Here is a 13,892-nt window from a genome sequence, read left to right on the forward strand (position 1 = left end):
TGGACGTCACCGCGTCCATTGTCAACCGAGAAATTTAATTATGTTTTCCGGCGGTGCCGGACGTTCTAATTTGTACCATACGACGCTCTCACCGTAGAAAAACTTCGGAAGAGAAGAGCTCGGGAAGTTGATCAGTATTTCTCATTAACAACCATCAGAAAGAAGCTTGAATGATTTTGTCAGTAACGCGAGTATTATTGTAACTGATCAACAGTAACATGTCACACAGAAAATTCACAACAAAGCGAAGAAACGAGATGAAAGTAACCTTGGTAAGACGGGGGTTTTTTTTTTTCATCTGGAACTGGACAGTTTTTGCGGCGCGATGAAAATTCAAAACGTAACGAAATTCGCGTGAAAACGCGAGAAGAAGGCGCGACGCCGAGGAGAAAGGGGAAAGAAAAAAAAATCGAGAGAAGCGAACGGCCGCGAAACCGGTCGATTCGATTAGCGGCGAGTTAACTCGGTCCACGGAGCAATAGATTGCATCCATTAACGGGGCGCGCGTCTAAACCTTGTTACAAAGGATGCCGTTTCATGATCGTTCCTCCTTTTAATAATGCTGTTGGCGTCGTTGCAGCAAAACGGGTAGCAGGGGAACCGGCCCCTTTCAGACAGAGAGAGAGAGAGAGAGAGAGAGAGAGAGAGAGAGAGAGAGAGAGCTCGGTGGCAAAAAATTATTTGAAAACTGGCCGTGAGGCCGAGGGGTGGGCGGGAGGAGGGGGAGGGGGCAGTCGCAAACTCGGTGCATTACACGCAGACCATAATTAAATGTCGTGCAACTCATCACTGATGGACACGCCTAATTTCATTCGCTGCCGTAACTTCATTAATAATTTACGTCCCTTTCAGCTCCGCTGTCGCCATCCTTCCCCATGCCATCCGGTAATTGTAGTTCAAAAGATTTTTCAGCACGAGCTCGACGACGAGCTTACGATTTCTTCGGGCTATGGGAGCAGAGAAATATTCGATCTCTCTCTTTCTGAGTTCGGAGATCATCGGCCCAGTGAGTCCGTTTTCAGGGACGGTTTAAGTTTAAGATTCGTTGGTTGAGATTGACTTGCGAGCAAAGGATGCTCACAGTCAGTGTTAATTTATTAGAGTACGTGTCAGAATGAAATTGCAAGAAAGAACATAAATTTCCATTGGAACTCAGTGGAATCTTCTGAAGATCTTTTCTGAGTAAAATTTTTACGACGAAACTACGAATTGTTAATCGTAGCGTTGAGAGATGGAAAAGGACAATACAGTTCATGTTTTCACTTTGTAAAAACATTGGTCACGACGTAATTGATTTCTAAGGAAGCCGGTACTTGCTGCATTAAATAATTTACATTCTCAACTTTAAAATTCAAATAAATATGACGTAACACTCAAAATCCTTGATATAACGCTGAGAACGAAATAAAAAAAGATTTCTGCTGATGTTCGAATACTTTCGTAAGCGACCGCAAGCTCGTAAACGAGATTAGTCACGCGTTTTTGCGCGCGAGGAGCCAGGCTCATGTTCAATCTCCGAAGAGAGAAGACTAATCGATCCCACGGGTGACCGCGAGTTGTCATCGTGTCCCAAAGCGTGAACAGATGTTGTTAGGTGACGAGGGAACGGGAAGACCGGTTTTTTCTTTTTTTTTTTTTTTTGGATCGTCCTAAAGGGAGAGGAAAATAGAATGAAAAAGGGGAAAAAAGAAGAAGAAGTGAAGAAAGTGACGGCGATGTCTCGATACGGGCGAGCGTTTGGGATAAATCGCGCGAAAACTATGATCGATGCCTTTGACCTTTGGCCCTGCTCTCCTCCGCCAGCCACTGCATCAACCGACCGTGTTATCGAGATATCGATATTCACACTTTTCTTTCGCTATCTTTGCCTTCCCTTCGTCGATCCAACTTTGCCTCGGGGTGATGAAACCGTAGCCACTCGGGATCGAGTTCAATATGCAGAGGCCAGGTCTTAGATAGACTGAAGATGTTTGTGCATTTCACAGTTTTAGCATATATTGGAAGCGTAATGGAAATTAAATGAAATTCGCGCGTAGTTTAAACAATAACTCGACGTTGATGATTTGTATACTTGGCGAAAGTAAACTAAAAAAAATCTTGCATTTAGTTGGAATTGGAGTGTCTGTAATGACGCTCCCTCTTCGGCCAAAAATGAATAAAATCGTATATTCACTTATCGATTCATCTTTATTGATCTTCAACTCTCGGGTCGGTTATAAAAAGTTTCTGTTCAAATGACATCTCGATGAATGATTGAAGACCGGAAAAAGCGAACGAGGTGGTCGATTAGGTGTATCAAACTTTAATTAAGCCCAAGTGTGTCCGAAATAATTAAACAATCACAAATAGACGGTGAATTTGCAAGGAACGAGAGCATGAAATAAAAATCGTGTTTCCCTTCGTGTTTCCTCCTATGTAATTTCGTATTGTACGTTTGAACAGTGTCAACAGAATGGGATTGTAACGTAGATGAAATCTCGCGGCTCGCTGTTAACTGTGTTTGTTAACAAATAATCTCATGATAAAAGAGTATCGTATTAATCGGTAATGTGGTAAATCCGCGAGCTCTCCGCCGTGGGTAAAATATCGCTTTAATTCACACTCTCACAGTTTCTTTCATCCGCGAAAATCACGGTGTAAATATCGCGAATGCCGTGTATTAATCGAACACCAAAATAGTGTAATAAAATTCCAGGCAAGCATTCAATAAATGGGGGCGTTTCAATTCGCCGTGAAACTCGCGCACGCACGGCTGAATATTAACTATCTGATTAATCAGAAAAGGGATTTTATTAAATAAATGATCAGTAGGCTACACAGAGTGGGTGTCTATTCCATGAAAATTAATTATTTAGATAAGTCAGATATTTTCTTAAGACCAACGATAACATGTTAAAAGTATCTTTGCGTCTCGTATTAAATCTTCAAACCACTTTCATTTGAAAGATAATGAACCACGTAATACTAAATGATTGACGTGTTTTACTACGTACAACACATTCACTATCATATTTATTTATTTCAATATAATTTGAGAGAAAAATCGATTCGACGACATTCTGACTTTGGTATCCGCAGCAATCATATCAATGTCAGGTATCTCTTCTGTGTAAATTAGAAAGAAAGGGAAATGTCTCAAAAGAACGAGAGGTGTCAAAATGTTACCCTTAATGTCACGTGACACACAAGAGATACAAAATCTCGTAAAGTCGTCGTCGCGCCAGCCAAACAAGGTTCGGCTTGTGACTTAATCGTTTGAGCAAACGACAAGCCCGGATCCCGAGAACGAGGGGTTAACACCCTCGTTTCTCCGTCGTGGTAGCTACGACGTCAACGATAATACAAACACGGAATAGCGACGATGTTTACGGAGAACATTTTTTGACGATTGTTCGGCAGGGAAGGGACGGCTCTACCCGGCCTACAGTTTGAGCGGCAGCGAGGGTGAGGAAAATTCGCCAAGCCTGCGAGGTCGCGCACCTCCCGCCTACCCTCAAAATAATCACCAGACCACGCAGTCACACCTGAATCACTACAACGCCAGCCAGCATAAACAACGTGCCTATCAACAGCAGCAGCAACAGCAGCAGCAGCAGCAGCAGCATCCCTTGTATCATATGCCCAGCACTGGTGCTGGACTTAGCGACACACCGACTTCCGGCAACGCGTCCGACGAGACCCTCACCGACAGTGATCTGATTACTGTTGCCCGCGACTCTGCTCTGCTCGTCCATAACGGTGAGTGATTTAACCAATTTTTGGAAAGAGACTGGCGAGTCTCTGTAACGATCCTCGATCAATTTCATTGCGTTTATATCGTCGTTTTGAATCGTCAGAATTTTTCTTGAGGAATTCACAGAAATAAATAAATAAAAAGTAATAAAATCGTAAGTGATAAACAGGCGTTTGGAAAATTTCCTGAAATTCGAATCAAATCTGAGGGATGTAACAGAAAATTTTATAGAAACTTCAAATGTGATTTGAAAATTTGTCGTTGTCGGTTTAGTCGTCGCTAAGGTAATCATTTCAAAGATCAACAATCACTGAGCTGTTCAAATTCGTTGTCATCGCGTATGTAACTCTCAAAACCCGCGGGATCGGCCGAAATTCTTTAAAAAAAAAAAAAAAAAAAAAAAACGCGATAATACGCTCACGGGAGCGTTCCTGTACGCTGTGACGCGCCTCAGGCTGACCTCGCCGGTGTGAAATCAGGGCCAGGGGGCACGATCGATCATGGCCTCTAGCAAAGGGTCAGTTTCTTGCATGGATAATCGGTGAGAAGTGGAGGAACGTTGCCACACGGTAGTAGACGGAGTCGGTCATTCGCAATAACGCGAAATCGTGTCCCTACATTACTCAAACATGATGGATGGCCGTTGCCGCGATGAGGTGTGAGGCCACACACGGGGGTTTGTCGGAGACGGAGGTTATCGGCACACCGGCTTGTCACGGATGACGTATCGCTCCGTAGGTATACCGAGTGCATGGTACACAGCCACGTCTACTCCAACCTGCGCCAGCCTCGTCCTCGAGGGCGTAACACCTGGAAACTCTCTCTCCCTCTCTCTCTCTCTCTCTCTGGATTCAGAATCTTCGGTGGACAGTTGCTAGTGAAGGGTATTTATCACGTGGAAGACGCGGGACGAGTCAATCGGTAGCGCGACAGCTTCGTTCAGGGTTCATTTACGAAATAAATAGCGACGAGCGCGTTGCAAGGGAACAGAGTTATCTTCAGGCTGGCGCGCGTGAAGTTTGACTCTGAATTTACTCGTAATCTCGTGAATTGGACAGGGAATAAATCGGTTGACTTTCATTCAGTTTCGCGCGAGCCTCGAGATGAATTGTACTTGTATCTCTCCGGGGGTTGATCAACTAATTCGGACGATCTAAATGCTCGTCGGTAGAACGAATTTCGGGTTTTCTTTTTTCACACAGTTACGGGTGGTTTTTGTCAAAGTTAACGTTGATTTCTAGACAGTGATTGTACTATGTATCTATGTATTTTAATTATTGCCACTGATTTGTACGTGAAGCACTGAAGATCGGTAGTTGCAGTGTTAATTATTCGCTGATTTCTGATATCTTGTGATTTTGATATACGAAAATGTCATCGATTAGTTGTTTCACGGAAACTGACTTTGTTGCAACAAATATATTCAGTTTAATGAATGGTCGGCCGAAGATGGTTGTCGTTAATCCAGAGACAATTCGACACGCACCGGTGTAATCGCGAGACGCGCCATATCCCTATCCCTGTCCCGCGGATGACGCGTTGCTTTCCACTGTCATGCTAATCCGTCGCGGCCGTAATTGCCGATTTATGCGCGGATCGTAATGCGTGCGCAATGTGTCCCTGAGGGGCTCGAGAGGGAATTACTTATCCCACGAAGAAGGAAATCGCGGGGCGCTGACGCTGGCTGCGATGATGAATGACGAAACCTCACGATGATCACCAGTCTCGCCGGTCGTATAGAACAGTCACGTTGGCGGAACGAAAACCCGCAACGAGAGGTGGATCCTCTTTTATTTCGCCCCGCGCGTAGTGGCTAGGGACACAGGGCTAGAGTCATTGTGATTCAGCTGAAATCTTAATGGAGTATCGCGTCTACTGTGAACTCGCCTCTCGTTTCCCATTACGGTCAATAAAAGGGGCGGATTCGAAGGCATATTTTTGCTTCTTCTTTTTCTTCTTCTCGCGGAGCGAAGGAAAGGTAAAATAAGGATGGTAGAAAGGGAGAGGATGGTTTACTAGCCACGCTGACGTGATTTCAGTCTGGACGATCCATTCTGCGCGACGCGGGGAACCACTTCCATTTAGATGCTCATCTCGCGGAAAAGATTTCACGAGGATATATATATATATATATATAGAGAGAGAGAGAGAGAGAGAGGAAGAGGAGGAGGAGACGTTATGTCTCCTTTCGTTCGGGCAGACCGGAACGAGATGCTATCGTCGAAATAAACGATCGCGGTTAAATGCTTCGCTCGCAATACGAGCCATTAACGCGCATCCACGCTAATATTCTGCTATCATCGATACCGGAGTGCGGAGACGTAAGCAGCGACGTGATGTCTTCGTTTAACAGACCTCTGACGGGTGTATCGGTTTACCTGGTTAATGCTCGCGTGATTTCTTATAAAACACTGCCCGATACTCTCTCGGAACGACAGCGGAACGATTTTACGAAAGTTGGCAGATCTAGAGTGACAAACAAGATTAGGATCGCGCTTTACGACCGTGTTTTACTAAATCATCAACGAGTGGAATTGAACTTAACATCTGCATCTCCGTCGACGTACGTGGATAAATCGGGGATCGAGCGTAAACGAAAGCCAATAAAAATAGATAAAGAGCAGACGAACGAGAATAATGGGAGAATGATAAAACGAGGGCGATAGCGACAGGTTGCAGCGAGACGTTTCAATTTGACGTTTCGCCGGCTGTGTTTCGTATCCGTCTATGAATCTACAAGCCTGGAGGATCCGCGACATGCTTACTTACCAATGTTAATACAGACTACAGTGGCTGCGTTAACCGTGGCAAGTATTGCTGCCAGCTAGGACCACGTAGATTACTGCTTGTTCCGTTATTGTAAGGTATGTAATTACTACACCCACTATCATCAGCGTGTGTATAATTACTACATGCACTATCATCAATGGGTATCTAATTTCTACACGTACCCTTGCCAATGGGTGTGAAATTACTGGATGTACTGGATGTCCGACCTGCCGTCCCTTTCGAACTAATATCGTGTACCGCCGTGGATTGCGTAATTACCTGGCGTACGTAGTTCTTAAAATTTCCGTATGCGATGATCTCGCCCGATCTGTTTCCGGAGCCTCAACGATCGTCCAATTCCCGTCAAATTGGTTTTCAGCTTACGTACATTGACACGATTTCGTGAATACCGAGGCTTACGACGCTATTAATATGAATCGATGGGAAACGATTTTTTACGATCATACACGCGCGTAAATCACTGTGTGAAAATTTGATTTTGTTGTTGTTGTTGTTGTTGTTCGAGGATTTTGTTTAAATGTTTGGAGAAATTTGTGTTGCCAGAGTTGGAAATTAATTGTCAGATTGTGCATGTTTCCAGTATTATGAATACTATTGAAGAGAGTGTACAAACGCAACAGCGTGGAAAGCGTTGAAAATAATCCCTTTAGTTTAGTAGTACGAAAGCTTTTTAAAAATTTTCACGGACGTTGTATTTTTATTTTAAAAGTGTCGGAGGGTTTTGAATACTTTACGTGCAACTTGTTGCTCCGTTGGTATAATCATGCACCTAATATTAAACAAAGATTGCATATTTCAGTCTGGCTTATAAATATGAATTAGGGAATCGTGCGACTAATGACATTAATAATTTAACACTTCCCATTTACTTGGTAAATTTAATGAAATTTAGAGATATCGACGCACGAAGTGATACAGCATTCAGAATGCGATACTGAAAAATTGGATCGTCTCGGTGTACTTAATCATTTAAAAACTGTTCTGAACAGAACGTTATATAATAAATCCGGTGATATTTATTTATCTCCGATATCAAAATCAATTCACTACGAACAGTTTTGTTGAAGACACGCAAACACTGTGTTTTAATTTTCATAAACGTGCAACTTTCTGTCGCGATCGAAACCTTTCGGTTTCTCTGAATACCGATCGGTCTGTTCTTCTCTCTCTTTCTCTCTCTTTTTTTTTTTTTTGTTCGCGGAGTTGCGCCAAGTTTCGACACAAACTATTCACTAATTGTCTGCGATATCTGAACGACTGGTATGTAACGTATAATGGCGGCGGAGAAAAGAGAAGTTGGCGGTGCAGTGTACCTGTGGAATTCAAGGCAGCCGAACGGGAGGGCGGGGGTGGTCGTTGAAACGTGGAATGTGTAGATGGGAATAGAACGGTACCAGTTTGTCCGTTCTTTTTCCCAGACAAAGAAAAAGGAGGGGGGGGGGGAGACTGCGAAATGAATGATCGGTGTCTCTGACTTCTGGCCAGTATATACATACATATTACACAAATTTCTCCTCGCTTAATTATATATCGCAATTGATTAGTTGCACGATTGAAATAACGATTTGACCCGGGAAATTTTAAAGATTTCAAGATTATTAATTTTATTGAACAACAGATTCAACTATATTGAAATTTAAATTTACCAGTATCGTTGGCAATTGAAATTATTAAAACTATCGTAGTCTCCGAAATATTTTGCTAAACTCCGTCTGCAAAATATTTTCAAATGCAACGACAGACTGCTCTCTGACGATTGTTTTCAGACCTGTTCCACGTAGGAATAACATTTCGACGAAAATAAAACGCGGACGGTGAATAAGAACCCGCCGTGTCACATCCGTGTCCTGCGTTAGTCAGAAAAATATCGCAACAATGCGACACGTTCGAGTGATAAATTATGCGGCGTGTCACGAGACGAGAACGACAGAGGCACGAACGAGAGAAGTGACTCAGCCGGGGGCTAATTTGCCGGCGTAGAACGTCAGAATAAATTCGGCTTCCGTCATCATCGGCGGGTTAATCATCGGCCCTTCTCCTCCTGCTCGGAGGTTTTCATCGTGCAATGAATTAGGATTTTCGTGTGCGTGTGTGCGCGTGTGTATGTGTGTGTGTATGGCCGTCGGCGGGCGTGACGAATTCCTCGATCTCGCCTGCCGCTAATGAGACGGAAGTAATCCCCCCTCTCTTCAGGTATTCATTCGCGCTGGTTTGAAAGCTCGGCTACGGGGTCGGCGATGCTTCCGGCGCAGGAATGGATTTCCCTCCCCGCGCGCGGATTCCGGTCGCGCGGCTCTAATCCACGTCGTCTCCAACCTTCGGCTGCCATTCGTCGAAGGCTTCTTTCACCCAAATAAATACCGAATGTCGAGGAGCGACGATGAAAAATTGTCGATATTTCGAACTGTTACTTCCCACTTCGTGGGAAGACGTTACGTAGGAGTGATCCACTTGTACTTTCATGATGCTGAGCTTAGGACTTCTTTCCTTTTCTTTCTTTTTTTTTCAAAGACTTTTGTAGATCGTGCGTGTTGGAAGGGAAATGAGGTTAATTTTATTCTTATAAAAATTTTTTTCGCATGTCTAAATCTGTTATGATCTACCGACGACCAAAGTATTATATAATATTTGTAGGAAAGTTGATGATATGATAAAGAACACAAGCCTCTATTTATATATTTTATGAAAATCCATTCTAAATATATATCGTTATAAATATATTAAAATTTCCATAAGAAATTCCGTAACGTTTTATCCACTGACGTTCGAAGTTCAATGAAACGGTGAAAATAGAAATCGTTCGAAACAGCAAGTTTCAATTGAGCTTCGAGGTTCAATCTTCGATTAATCGAGCAAAGGGGAAAAAATTGTTCTACGTTGCATAATAATCGAGAAACACTTGCGTTGAGAAATTCGCGTCGCAACAGGCGACGAACGTGTTAATTGAAAGATAATATCGAGAGATGAATTGAAATTTCATCGTGACAGTCACAAACGGGGGGGAAAGAGGTGAAACTCTCACGATGCACGTGAAAAGTTTCAACTTCTCTCTTATCGCTCACGTCGAAACTGCTGCGCGAGATGCAATACTCGTAAAAATCGCTGCCCCGTCTGGGTTGACCGTCATGAATCACGAGCACTATCAAACTTGTACACGTAATTCGTTTCACGATTTCTGAAGGCGCACACTTTGTCAGCCTCCGGTAAATCAAAGGGTCTCACACACACGCTCCGATCGAAAGGTTTCTCTTAAATTGAAAACGTCCGGGCCGGCCGAGCCCGAGATAAAATAAACAGGAACGGAATTCTGGAAAACGGGGGAACCACTTTTAGGATTTATCAAAGTATCGAATTACTTTAATATTACTTCCCGGCCGAATTCTCGTTTTCGACGCCGTTGGGTATACACCGTTGGGTTTTTGGCTCGCTGGTTTTTGACAAAGGTGGAACAGGTCGTATTTTGAACCAGCCAGTTTTTGAACGTAAACGTTTTTAGTGGAAAAAAGATTTTTGCACGAAATTCCCGTAAGATTGTAGCGCGTTAATTATCAATTCTACTCATTTTACTGATGTAACAAATTCCACGAAATTTATCAATTTAGTAATTTACTAACTCGACAGAATTTATACTCATTGTAAGTACATTATAATTTTCAATGAATTTTTTAACGCTGCAACTTCTTTTTACTATTTTCTATTTTTTGTGTAATTAACTAGAATTTTACTAGAGGATTGTAAAAACATTTACGCCCAGAAAGGACGAATATGTTGTTCCGGTTACCAACTTGACTCGAATTTCTGTATCTGAACACATATTCAAGTGAATATTTCGAATTTTATCACAGAACGATGTTTGATACATCGCGTGTATGAACTTTTTCTGTGAAATTTATTAACCGTATGAATTACATTCGGCAGAGTAATTGGTATCAGTTACAAATTATTATAATTTCACGTAGAACATATTGGAAACTCTAAACTTTCGAGTAGGATCTTAAAAATGGCCGTGTAATTACGTGATTACGTTCGTGATTGTTACATGTTATGAAATTCGGATACAGTCGTACGATATACGAATTGAACGTTGAATTTGATTTTAAAATTCAAAATTCTTTGCACAAGAGTCTCGTGAATGATCTTATAAGATGACAGATTACATATATTCCAAAGATATCGAGTATCTTTGTCCTTGTGGATTTGGTGCAAAGACGCGTGAAATGTCAAAAGTGGAGTAACTTTCAATCAATAAAACAAATCTCTGTTTTATTCCTTCAAAAATTATATAGATATCCATTAATTTTATCATAAAACCTATAATTACGTTAATTCTGCGAACCCTGCAATTCTAATCCAATCCAAATTCTAATGCAATTTTGATTGATTTGATATTGATAATTGGAGCAACCAATATGACGGGCAGATCCATGACAGATTCAAAATTCTAGCCAGACGTCAACGAAATTTGACATTAATTAGTGGAACGGCCAATATTTCGGGGGGACGATAGCCAAGTATTGTATTAATTTTCGATTATGAGCGTAAGGATGTCCCCTCTATCTGGAGTCTTCTGTGCACCCTTATATATTCGATACCGGTTGTTAACGATATCCGAAGATCCTTTGTCGATGCCGGTACGAGTACAGTTCGTTACACCTAAGGAGTCGGTGATTTATATTTCAGAAGGCGAAAAACCTTTGTGTACCCGGTGTAGCCTGTTTAAAAGAGCAGGAGTCCAGGGCTATCGAATTTCGTCTTCGCCACTCAAAATTAACGAGCAGCCGCCCTTTGCGAATCTTAGCAACAACAATCGCTACTGTTTCAACGAGCTACGCAGCCCTTCGAGCCCTTGTTAACAATCCGTTTGATACTTGTGTCACACACAACTAGGCAATGTCCACTACTCGGAAAGAGAACCACTTCGTTACTGTTGATTTTCGTTCGAAAACGTCACGACGTTAGTTTATACAATAAAAAGTCCATTCTCTTTAGAAAAGGAGATCTTCCCCTTTATTCATGATCTTTCGTTCCTCACAATCGACAGTTTAGGTTCGAATAAATTAGATTCAATGAGCAAGAGTTCATTCAATCGGGTATAAAAAACTCGGTTCAAATAAATGGAGTTTCTACTGTAACAGTTGGAGTAAATATATATATATATGTACATATATCGTTTCGTGCAAATTTGCAGAGCAAAGCATGAAGGATTCAGAAGCTAATTTTCCATTAGACAATGATTTACAGTGTACGAACTGTTCTTGACTAAATACTCAGCAGTTTAGTCACGATATAATTATATTATTTTTAACGTAACGAGAGACTTACGCTGGTTGGTTTCTTTGAGCCTTCATATCGAAGCCTAGACAATAATTTCAAGCTACTCTACTGTTATACGTTTTAATTCAAAAATTATTTCTAAATGTCGTCGTGCCTTCTCCCCGCATCTTTTCATGAAATTCTGTTAAATAACGTGCCATCGACCGGTGGTTTTAATAGCAAAAGAGTATCAGCTTGATAGAAATTATTTTTAACACTCGCTGGTTTCCATGTATTAAAAACTTCTTCGCGTTTCGAAAAATTCTTCTCTCCTTCGCGTCTTTTCACAACTCTGTTGTACTCAGTTTCGTTACGATTTCTTCCAATTTTCTGGATGGATCAAACACTCGACCGAGACAACGAGGGGAGGGGTCAAGAGCCGTTCCCGTATTTAAAGAACAGGTCTTCCAGGTCACGGGCCGGCGTCCGTGAATTAAGGTGAATTAAGTTGCGTGCACGTAGTGGAAGTTTCAGCCTCGCCGCGGAATTCTGACAAGAAGCTGGTTTGGAGTTGTTGCGTGTAGGCGTTTCGCGGCACGATCGTCTCGAGAGAAGAACTTCCGACTCGCGTCCCTTGACGAAGCCCCGAAGACGAACACCACGGTGTATCCTGTCGATCGCTTGGAGAGAGGGAGTGGCAGGAGCGAGCAAGAGGGAGTTTCATTTAAGTTAGAAATTGCTTCTTCCGCAGCGATGATGGGCCGCAAATTGGGCGCGAAACTGAACGCGAGACGAGAAGAATGTAAGACGGAGAGAGAGAAAGAAAGAGAGAGACAGAGAGAGAGAGAGAGAGAATAAGAGAGAGCAGGCGTTAAGCAACGAAACGAGACGTCAAATAATATATTGATTTTTGTATTCACGAGTCGAAGATTATTCCGGCTGGAACAGCTGTCTCTTGGCAAGACATCATCGATTGTTCTCACTTCTCTTTGTCCTTTGCTTGCCGATTCCTCGGAATAATTTCCCCCAAAGGAGCCTTTTGATTTGTCTATCGGAATATTGAAAATTCAAAGTCGCAGAATTTTTATTTACCAATCGACTTCTATTTCATCTCGAACCTTGGTCCTCGTAGATGAAACGAACCTCAGGAGACGAAAAATTGCCTGGAAAAGTTCGCCAGAAGACGAAACGAATTTTTAATAACGCGAAACGATTTGCAATTTTCACAATTTCGGGGAAAAAAGAGAAAATGGAGACGTTGGATGAATCCGAAAGAGTCGGGGATGTTTCTTTTGTAGCCGGAGCAATTTGACTGTTTCTAAAGAGATTATTTTGCAGTGGCTGGTTTAATACTCGATTACACGAGGGTTACGGGAGTTTGAAGCTTCACCTTGCCCTTTCTCTTCCGAACAATCAAACTACCTTGGCCCGGGAATATTCGGCGTGCCCTCGGAAAAGCGATTCACCCCCTGGGCCGACGTCGTGCATCGTGCTACGCCACGTTTACGATAGAGGATTCTTCTTTGGGCGCACGATAGGCAATAATCAGCCATCAGCCTGTACAACTAGCGGCCAACTATTCTCGTTACACCTGATAATCCGTTTTCAAAGGTTCCGCTGCATCGTGGCTTGGTTCACCAACGAAGGCTAATAACCGGCGTTACAGTGTTTTGGACGTTCCTCCGAGTTTTGGAAATATTCGGGGATGATTCCACGATTATCCGCCATGTAATTGTAAAATTAGTGTCTCCACTGTCTTCAACTTGATTCATCCTTGTACGCTTTTTGCTTGTGAAAGACACTTTTTTTTTTTTTTTTTTTTCTTTATTGAGACGCAAGCCACGCACGCGCGCGCGGCCAGTTTCAAACTTATCAATCCACTTATACACGTTGCTCAAAGTTTTTTATAAGTTTCATCCCGTCGTGTCGTGTCGTGTCTCTTTGGACGATAAAAAGTGAACGAAGAAGAAGATTCACGCTGCCATTAAAAATTCAAGCTAGCTTGTTAAAACTGCGACGAAAGATTGGCAAACGCTTTGGTGGAAAGCTACGAAGCTTCTGTTCACAATTGCACGAACTGTACAAAGTACTTTTTCGCATCGTCCTTAATTGATCT

At 42.4% G+C, this 13,892-nt stretch overlaps 1 protein-coding gene across 1 annotated transcript; it reads left to right on the forward strand.

Moving 5' to 3' along the window:
• Positions 1-3,089: 3,089 nt before the first annotated feature.
• LOC122536034 (protein sprouty-like) lies at positions 3,090-3,738 on the forward strand (the record flags this gene model as incomplete). Its single annotated transcript, XM_043668051.1, has 2 exons — positions 3,090-3,096; positions 3,400-3,738. Coding segments are annotated over exons 1-2 (346 nt in total), but the record flags the coding sequence as incomplete, so codon positions are not given.
• Between the last annotated feature and the right edge of the window lie 10,154 nt (positions 3,739-13,892).

Source organism: Frieseomelitta varia, unplaced genomic scaffold, assembly GCF_011392965.1.
Source record: "Frieseomelitta varia isolate USP_RPSP 00005682 unplaced genomic scaffold, Fvar_1.2 scaffold_793, whole genome shotgun sequence".
NCBI classification, from domain to species: Eukaryota; Metazoa; Arthropoda; class Insecta; order Hymenoptera; family Apidae; genus Frieseomelitta; species Frieseomelitta varia.